This window comes from Gouania willdenowi, chromosome 18 (assembly GCF_900634775.1).
Source record: "Gouania willdenowi chromosome 18, fGouWil2.1, whole genome shotgun sequence".
Taxonomy (NCBI): Eukaryota; Metazoa; Chordata; class Actinopteri; order Blenniiformes; family Gobiesocidae; genus Gouania; species Gouania willdenowi.
In genome coordinates this window covers 4,618,681-4,628,432 of record NC_041061.1, presented here as the reverse complement: position 1 = coordinate 4,628,432, position 9,752 = coordinate 4,618,681, and the positions used below count along the sequence as shown (strand labels likewise).

General features: G+C 40.7%; 1 protein-coding gene across 5 annotated transcripts in view; it reads left to right on the top strand.

Annotated features, from left to right (window-relative positions):
• The first annotated feature begins 2,320 nt into the window (after positions 1-2,320).
• LOC114480521 (phosphatidylinositol-binding clathrin assembly protein) overlaps positions 2,321-9,752 on the top strand; it is an 81,075-nt gene continuing 73,643 nt past the window's right edge. For all 5 annotated transcript variants that reach the window (XM_028474740.1, XM_028474741.1, XM_028474738.1 and 2 more), the window contains exon 1: positions 2,321-3,051. In XM_028474740.1, coding sequence (XP_028330541.1) covers positions 2,922-3,051 — 130 coding nt within the window. In that variant the 5' untranslated portion in view covers positions 2,321-2,921. The remainder of the gene's footprint in view (positions 3,052-9,752) is intronic.

Sequence of the window (9,752 nt, the reverse complement as noted above, 5' to 3'; positions counted from 1 at the left end):
CCAGTCTGGAGTCAAACGAGGACACATTGGGAACAACTGTCTGGTTCCACCTTAAATATGGAGCAGCTTTAGGAGCTCACACACACACACACACACAGAAAGAAAACATGACTTATTGGCGGTCAGTTTGTCTGTAATTTCATACCAATCAGTGTTTAGAAAGATTTATAAATGATGGATTTGATCATTTTGTTTGACACATTCCGCTACATTTTAACAGCGGCACCTTAAAAAAAAAACACCTACTCCTTGAGTTTTTGGCCAACAGAACGCAGAGGCGTTCAAGGACCGTCGGAAAGAATGTAAATCAGGACAGCCCTCTCCTTCTTTACAGCAGGGGTTCTCAATCTTGGAGGTCAGGATCCCATTTCGGGTTGCGAGACACTAGGAGGGGGTCACCAGATGCCTTCTCTCTCTCTCTCTCTCTCTCTCTCTCTCTCTTAACCCTTTTTCTGCAACTACATCAACCATGCCATATTTTAACATATTTTCACTCTTTGTCTTGCCCATCATTTCCCAGTTACAACTAGTTGTTTCTACTTAATAGATTACATTAAAGTGTGTCATGGAAACACGATGTTACTTGTTCCCTGTTCATCTCATTCTTGCACTGAATTTCCTTTTTTTTATACTGTATTTTACTTTATTTTTTTATGCAGATATTTGCTTTGATTTATTTTTATTTTATTTTTTAATTATTATTATTATTTTTTATGAAATACAATGTTACTTGTTTGCTGTTGGCTCAATAAATTCGAAAATGGGTTATTTGTCAGGATTACCAAAAAAAAAAGTTTGAGAACCACTGTATTAGAGCGACATCATGACTTCTGCATGGTGGCTGAGAAGCGCAAGACACATTTAGAAATACCGCAACAGAGCCAAATATGTGTAACTGCCCTTGATGGCGTCCATAAAAACGAGCAAAACATTATTGATCTAAGAAATACAGTAAATAAGCAAAGCCCCTCGTATGATTACACGCAACAAATTAACAAATGACCACAACCATTTACATATTACTGCAACACTTTTACTAAAAGGTCAAAACAAATCAACAAATATGGAAACACTTTTGCACTTATAATGAGCCATTGTAAATCGGTTTCAACATTTGTAAAAGTGTACAATTTGTAAAAAAAAAAAAATTCTAAATTGTTCAGTTGTTGTGGCATTTGTGAAAGTGTTTTGGACTTCTCAGCCACCGTACTTATTATTATTATTTTTTATTTTTTTTTACAAATTCATGCTGCGTCCAAATATTCCCTCCTAACACCTTTCCTATCCACTGTTCCTTAACCCCCGGAAGTGTTTAAGTGGTGGCCATGATAAAGAGTGTCCAAGTTCTCTTTAAGCTAAGGAAAGGAGGCTCAATGCTTCCTTTATAACCTCCCTTAGCCTAGGAAACACTGATGCATCCTTTACCAAAGGAGACGAGATAATGATGACCCACAATTCCCTGCAGCGACATCATTTAAAGGGAAACACACACCCAAGCGCTTACGGAAACTCACGATGACCGACAAGTAACGGAGATCATATAAGTTACCAATGCAATAATATGCCTTGAACAACTTTAAATAACTAATCTGAAACCCATATATTATTATATGTAGACATATTATCAGATTATAACTGACATAAAACAGACACTGTGGTTTTAGAAAAAGGGATCAGAGACATTTTTATCCACATTATGTTTTATTCAAAATAATTCATATTTCTGAGTGGAAGGTGAGTGTGAACAACCATTCTCAATGTGACGTTCTTTTAGTTTCACTTTTGTTCCTTGTAGCCATGGTAACCTCGTTTTCTTTGATATAATCTCAAACATTGTGATATTTGAGATTATATCAGTGGAAAGTGTTATAAATGTGCTTTTAGTCCATTTTCGGAAATATGTAGTTTTTTCACCATGGTCACTAGCTTTCACGGCTGTCGGATTATTACGTCACCTAGTGCAAGTGCGTCTGATTGTCAAAACAAACGTGATGGCCTTTTCCTAACTCTTCTCCTAACACCTTTCCTTAACCCCGAGACTTCATCCACGGGGCTAAGGAAAAGTGGATAGGAAAGGAGATAGGAGGGACTATTCGGACGCAGGCTTAGTCACGTCTCTTTCTTTCTTTCTTTCTTTCTTTCTTTCTTTCTTTCTTTCTTTCTTTCTTTCTTCTTTCTTTCTTTAGATCCATTTTTATCACGTATCAGTTCGTCCGGGTTTGTCCCGCGCACCACACATTCGACACCATTGAGAGGACACTGTGGATTCCGAGCTTATCTCGGAGCCCCTGAACGCACCACAGTTGTGAGATCAGCTGATTTTTTTACGCTGCCATTTTGTCCGGCAGAGCAGCTCCGAGTCACAGCCAGTGCGTAACGGCACCAGGGCAGAGACTTCCCCTTCAGCGACGTCCCCGGACCGTACCGCACCGCGCACAGCCGTAGACCGACAGGCCGGTGACGGTGAAGAAGAACCGGACACCAGAGGAGGAGGAGGAGGAAACACCCGACACGGCACCGATTTGAACCCGGCTGGGAATCCTCCTGGTTGTCTGTGTGAACGCGGACGATGCGCTCTTTTACGCACGGTGCGCGCCACCAGCAGCAGTGACAGCGTCAGAGAGAAGTAGTGGTAGTGGTGCTGTGTGTGCGGAGCAGCATCAGCATGTCCACAGGGCTCTCCAGGTTCCACAGCGGGACTCTTTCCTGGTTCCAGTGCAGCACTGGGAACGTTAGTTAACACGCGCACTGAGACGCTGTGCGTGCGTGCGTTAGGTAGCTAGACACTCATCAGTGCCAAACTCTTGCTTTGGATCCCCCCCCCCCTCTCTCTCTCTTTCTCTTTTTTTTGCGCAATTTCGACACAAAGAAGAAGTCAGCCAAAGTCGGTGGTTTTATTTTGAAAAGCTAATCGGATCGACATGTCGGGTCAGTCTATCACGGATCGGATCGCTGCGGCTCAGCACAGCATGACCGGATCAGCGATCAGCAAAGCGGTGTGCAAAGCCACCACGCACGAAGTGAGCGGACCGAAGAAGAAACACCTCGACTGTGAGTAGACCTGTGTGTGTGCGTGCGTGCGTGCGCGCGCGCGTGTGTGAGTGAGTGACAGTGCGCGTGCATTCCTGCGGTCCACCGGGCCGGTTGGACTGCATCACTCACAGCTTTTCTCATGCGTTAATAAACCAACCACCAGCTGCTGCTGCTGCTGCTGCTGACGTCAATCAGCGCGCACAGGGAGAACCTGCAAACTCCCCTCGACTGACGTAAGATGGATGTTTCCCAGTGTGGATGTCGTAAGGACGGAAACCTACGCCAGTGGGCTGAAACTTAAACTGGTTTATTGACACATTTAAAAAAAAAAAAAAAAACAATATTCAGAGGAAAAAAGTGCAAATACTATTTATTGTCCTTTAATAAAGCGTAAAAATCGGAATTTTAATAATTAATGATACTTAAAACGACAATTTGGTGTTGTCATGTACACCTAGGTTGTCGTTTTGCATAATAACTTGTCGTTTTATTTGATTTTATTGTCAATACTGTTTATTCAAATTGATAAAGTTTTTTTTTTTTGTGTATTGTTGTAATTTTGTGTGTTTTTCTTGTTTTTAGCGTATTTTTGTTGTCGTTTTGAGTATTTTACTTGTACTGTTGTGTTTTTGGTGTTTGTAGTGTAATATAATTGTAATTTTGTTTGTTTTCTTGTAATTTTGTGCGATTTTTGTTATTAGTGTATTATTGTTGTCGTTCTGTGTTTTTCATTTTAATGAAATAGTTTTCTTGTTGTCAATAAAGTTAATTTATATTAATAAAGTTTTTGTCCCTAATATTCCATTTAAACCACCAAAATTGAGTTCCTAGAGACGCATAGTAGTCTAGGCAACCATTGCTTGAGAGTTGCACATGCACATAAAACCACAATAACGACTTAACTTTGTTTTTAAAAGATTAAATGTTGTGTCAGTTTGACTCCTTTAACCCTGATCATCAGAGCTGCAGCAGAAGCTGAACCTTGTGTTGCTGCTGCTGGTGCGAGCATTGATAAAGAGCAGCAATGATGAGAACTCTGGCCGCTGTCGCTGCTTTGGCTTCGTCACAAAGGTCTTGCAGCAGCTTCCTGTTGTGCAGACTTCAAGGCGAGTGCGAGAACAAAGTTTGTTTTCAGACCTGTGGCTCACAAAGGGAGAACTGTGTGTCAGGCTCGTTTCCAAGTCGTGACAAACGCACTGCAGCCAGGATTATCTGTGTTGTTTGATCCTTTATGTCTGATTCATTTGACGTCCTCTGACGAAGCATCCAGATCTCAAATCTGAGTCATGCTCCTGCTGACTTATTGATTTTGTATTTGTGCCTGAATTATACATCGGCAAGCAAGTCTTTGAGAGCAAAAGCCGAAAGTCTTTGCGGGCGAAAGCCGAAAGTCTTTGCGGGCGAATGCCTTCGCGGGCGAAAGCCAAAAGCCTTTGCGGGCGAAAGCCGAAAGTCTCTGTGAACGAAAGCCGAAAGTCCTTGCCCAAAACTCTTTGCTAACGAAAGCCGAAAGCCTTTGCGGGCGAAAGCCGAAAGCCTTTGCGGGCGAAAGCCTTCGCGGGCGAAAGCCAAAAGCCTTTGCGGGCGAAAGCCGAAAGTCTTTGTGAACGAAAGCCGAAAGTCCTTGCCCAAAACTCTTTGCTAACGAAAGCCGAAAGCCTTTGCGGGCGAAAGCCGAAAGCCTTTGAGGGCGAAAGCCAAAAGTCTGCGCTGGAGTGCAAAAGTCCTCTACAGGATTTAAGACAAATCACGTGCGAACAAACAGAAATGTTACTTGTGCGTTAAAGCCCAGTTTGGCACTGGCAAATTAAGAAGACAAGTTGTGCACTCCAGCGAAGCTTAAGAAGCCAAGCGACTGTACAGAAGTGTCTGCTGCTGCAGAAATATGGCATAAAATCAACCTCCATAGTGTCAGCGAGTCCCATGAGCCGCGTAGAGGCCCGTGTGCTGCTGACGTTCTACAACAAAGACTCGTTGGTCGTCTCGGGCTCTTTATGTGAACCTGGTCAGACTTTTAAAAGCCTGATCACTGCAGAGCATTGATTTATTTGGAGGAGCTGCTGAGCCATGGGAGCGACGTCCAGTGCAGCGTGTGTGTGTGTGTGTGTCACTCAGGCTGCAGGTGGTCAATGTGGCCGACTCCACACAGACGGGAGGTATTTGTAAAGGTGAAGGAAACGACTCACATTTTGGGAATCAAAGGCTCCTATTGAGTGATGTCGGGACATTCCTTTGAAGGAAAACAAATTGCTCAGGTGCGGATTTACTCTTCCTCCTGTTCCTGCTGCCAAGGATGGAAATCTTAACTTATCAGCCAAAAACTGCATATTTATCAATCATTTTCATCGCCCTGATAAAATAAGTCAATAAGTAAATTTCATACTTGGCCTGCCATTTTCCTTTTCAGAATTTACTTTTTTCATTTCATTGTCATATAGATATTTCCTTTAGTGTTAAATTTGTCAGCAAATTTTGATTAAGTTTTAGTCATGAGGACAATTTCAGTTAGTCTGGTCTTGCTCAACTGAGTGACATCACGATTTTAGTCGACTACATCGGTTACAGATATAGTCGACTAAAATATAAAGCACAAGAGTTCATGCATTTAAAAAAAAAAATAATCAATTATCATTTATCAACCTGATATATAACATTAATGTTTATAAATACACACAGACCGAGTTGATGTGATCAATACTTAAGACTACACAGTCACCTGATGAGTTCTGATTGGATTTTGTTCCAGGTGATGAATTTAATTTTGGTTTTTATTAGTCGACAAAAATATAAACATTTTTATACATAAACGTTTTTTTTTTAAAAATGTATTCATAGTCTAGTTGTTGTCGCCTAAAAAAAACCTCTACCGAAAATTTTTAGTCGACAAAATTAATGGCAATCGGCGAATCACTCTCAATTTTTTACCCGAAACCCCGCCCGTGCAGAGGTATGATTACGTAGTGCATGTGACAAAATTATGGTTTGTTTTTTTTATTAGTCAAAGAAAATCTAAACATTATTGTATAGTTTTTGTTAACATTGTTAACTTTTTTAAATTTAGTGGTAGTCGAGTTATTGTCGCTTAAAAAAACGCAGTCGACAAAAACGCTGCCAAAAATTTTTAGTCGACAAAATTAACACGAACCGGCGAATCACCCTCGAGCTTTACCTGAAACCCCGCCCACGCAGCAGTGTGGTTACGTAGCACGAGATTTCGAGCAAGATTAGTTGCAATATTTGACACATTGGTCTGCTTGTTGCACTTTTTAGACATTAAATCACCCATTTTCCAGGGTTAAACGGCACGTAAATCTGATTTTAAGTGACCTTGCTGAGCCAGTGTTGCTACATGCTAGGCTAACCCAAACACAACAGCTGTATGTCAAACATGCTTCACAGTATAACTTTTTCCCAGAACGAGTGAGAGTATTATTAGAAATACTCAGATTTGAGTACCTGTCAGTTGAGTTGATCATGTTGTCGTTTCACTCCTGTTTCCTACTAACTCTGTGTGTGTGACCATGTGGTGAACTCACAGATGTTTATCGACTTACTTGAAATAAGTGAACCTTTTTTTTTTTTTTTTTACTTCCTCTGTATGCTTTGTGGTTTAGGCCTCTCACTAACTTTTAAGTATTCCCACATTGTTCTTTCACAGTCAAACTGCCTTATTACAAATGGAATCTGATGATTAGCTAAACTGAAATCTAATGATGATTAGCTTGTATTTTGTTTTACATCTCTGACAGGAACAGATCTTTTTTTTATATGTCTGTTAACAAACAAAGATGCTTATCATGAACGAACGCACTTGTGTGCATTGTTTGGAATGGACAAACCTTTTGTAGTTTACGTCTAAAGTAGACAGTTTTACTTGGACCGTTATCTGTTTGGTTTTTTGGAGACTTTTGGTAATGAAAGGACGAGTTGTGCCAAGGACTCACCAGAGTTTCCAGTTTCATTTATTATTATTATTATTTTTTAATCATTTTTACTTTTTTTTTAACATTTTTTTCCCGTCTTTGGTTAATATTTTCCACCCATGGTAGTTTTTTTTTTATTTTGTTACGCATGGCATAGTTGAAAATAAAAGAACACAACTGTAATTTGTAATTTATTGTTATATTTTGGTAATTACTTTTTATTGGGTATATTATATCGGGTCACCCAGCATTAGTGATGGTGTTACTAATTTTAGCGATTGTGTTCTAGGGTTAAATAATCAATTATTGAGCATCGATTATCGATTGCGAAGTGAGAATGACGATGTGTTTTTTTCAGGCACTTGCGACTTTTTTTCTATAAAGCAACAAATGAGACGTTTTAGCTTATGCAGTCGCTCGTCTCGTCCGACATAACTAATACCATCAGAGCCATAGTTCTCCAGCTGTTCTTTTAAAGCCCCACTTAGCGAGGGCTAGGTGATAGCGCATTTTAGCGACCGGTTAGCAACTTACCTGACAGCCAGTAACACTTCTCACTGCCTCTTTTGTCTCTCCCACAGCCATCCTCCTATGAAGTGTTTCCTCATTGCTGCAGCAGTCATTAATTAGGCAAATTAGCAATTATGCTAATTAGGCTATGACGTCACCTAGCAACTTTTAGGGACAGCCAATAGCAACTTTCCTTTGTGGTGTTTGCACGACAGATGACTGTTTAGCATATATCCCTTCTAGAGTTTTTGTCCTTGTGTTGTAATGAGAGGAAAGACAAATGGTCTTAGCCTAGCCACGTGTCTGTGATGGTGTTTTATTCACATTTAATAATCCTGAATAAAAACATGACAGTTGGACAGTGGAACTATCTATATTGTCACATTCTGTGTCCTGACCTCAAATCAAATGTATTCACTAGATATTTCTTAGTTTTTCTGTGATATAAAGCGCAGCTAAAAGGTATAAAACAAGGCTTTATTTTGGCTTGTGGTTTGTTGGACCGTCAGACATAGAAATCATCTTGTTTGGCTCGTTCGCGCGCACAGCCATTGTTTGCCGTAGCTCTGCTCTCATTTAGCGCCACCAGCTGTGACCGTCTGACATCAAGCTGGGAATAATCTCAGAGAGATATCTGCATCCAGACTAGAGAGAGCGAGTGTTCCTGGCAGCGCTGTGAGAGTATGTTTGGTGCAGTCGTGACAGATTTAACACCGTTTAGTCGTCATCACGAAGTCCACCTTAATTAACCCCCCCCTACGAATGTGAGTCAGCAACAACCAGCGCAAGGTACACATTAGTTTCAAATTATTATAATCATAACCTCGATTGTACCATCATCACAGAAAAGAAAAGTAGGTAAACACAAATTCATGAAGATGCTAAAAAACAAAACAATAACACAGCATGGATATACATTGAGTAAAAAAAAAATTCTATTTGACAGGAAGTGTGAAAGAAGTCAAGATGAAAAGTTGTAGATTTGTTTATTAAAAAAACTTAGTTATGGTAAAGTAAAATGTTAACGTATGATTTACTAAACAATTGCTGTTTTTGTTAGCGATAAATTATCAATGTGTGCATGTTAGCCACTGTGTGCTAACATGCTAACTAACTAGCAATAGCGATGAGATTTGTTGGTCTAAAGCAACCTAGCTCAACTACTGCTAACTCACTCACAGAAGTTCGGAGTGTTTTTTTTTTCTGGGTTTTTTTTCACCATTCGTCACATCTGATGTTCAAAACCTTCCCTAGTTTGATTTATTCTAAAAATGTGAAACAAAAGAAAGGAAAAGGGCCAGGGCTAACAACCCAGATCCATAGACTAAGCTACCTCACATGTCGATCAGCTTAACAGGAAGAAGAAGAAATGTGGCGAAGTGTTGCTTTTAGTAGAAGTATGTCGGTATTGTGAACATGTTTAAAGACTGTGACTGAACCTTAGTGTGATTACGTGCTAAATAATTAGCATTAAGGCTTAAACATTCTCAGGCTAACACCTGCAAAATTGAGTCCGCCAGGCCAATTAACTGCAAAGCTCAGATTTTACTACCGCCTGGACTTTTCTGTGTAGTTGGTGTCACACAAAACACTGTTTGACATTGTATCAACCCGCAATAAATGTAACACTGACCCGTATTTCACCGCCTGGTGAAACAGAGATAAACACAAGCTTAGAGGAGAGACTGGTAGACGAGCTACGACAGTAGCAACACCTTTAAAACACGTCCCAGGAGAACAAGGACTACAGAGAACCGCTAAGAATCATGGGACATGTAGGATTTTAATGGAAACTACTACGCAGTGGTGCACCCAAGTATTTAAGCTCTGAGGAGAGCGGAAAGTCCACGCAGAGTCCGTTGTGCGCGGGGTTCACCCAATTATGTTTGAGCGCTGACTTCCTCCCACCATCCCGTTCGCTCTACGTAATCTCTGATACTTCCTGTTCGCTTCAAGCGGTTGCGTTCACAGCGTACCTAATTGCTCTAGATTGTGATTGGAAATGCTCCGAGACCAGCAGAAACAATCGCCCTAGAATTCTCCCGTTTGATCCGCTCTAAGACTTTGTTTGCATGTTCACACCGTCTAAACGAGGCAGACTAACTGAGCAAATGAATCCAAGAACGTTTTAACTGATCTAGGAGCCGTCGAGCCGTTGAGTCACTGCATGCACATTTAGCATTTAGCAGAATCTGCAAGTGAAGGTTTATTAGAGTCTTGCACAGACTGAGGCGAGAGAAGTCTCATGTTTAACAGCTTCACTGGTGGAGTGTTGGAGAGCTCTTA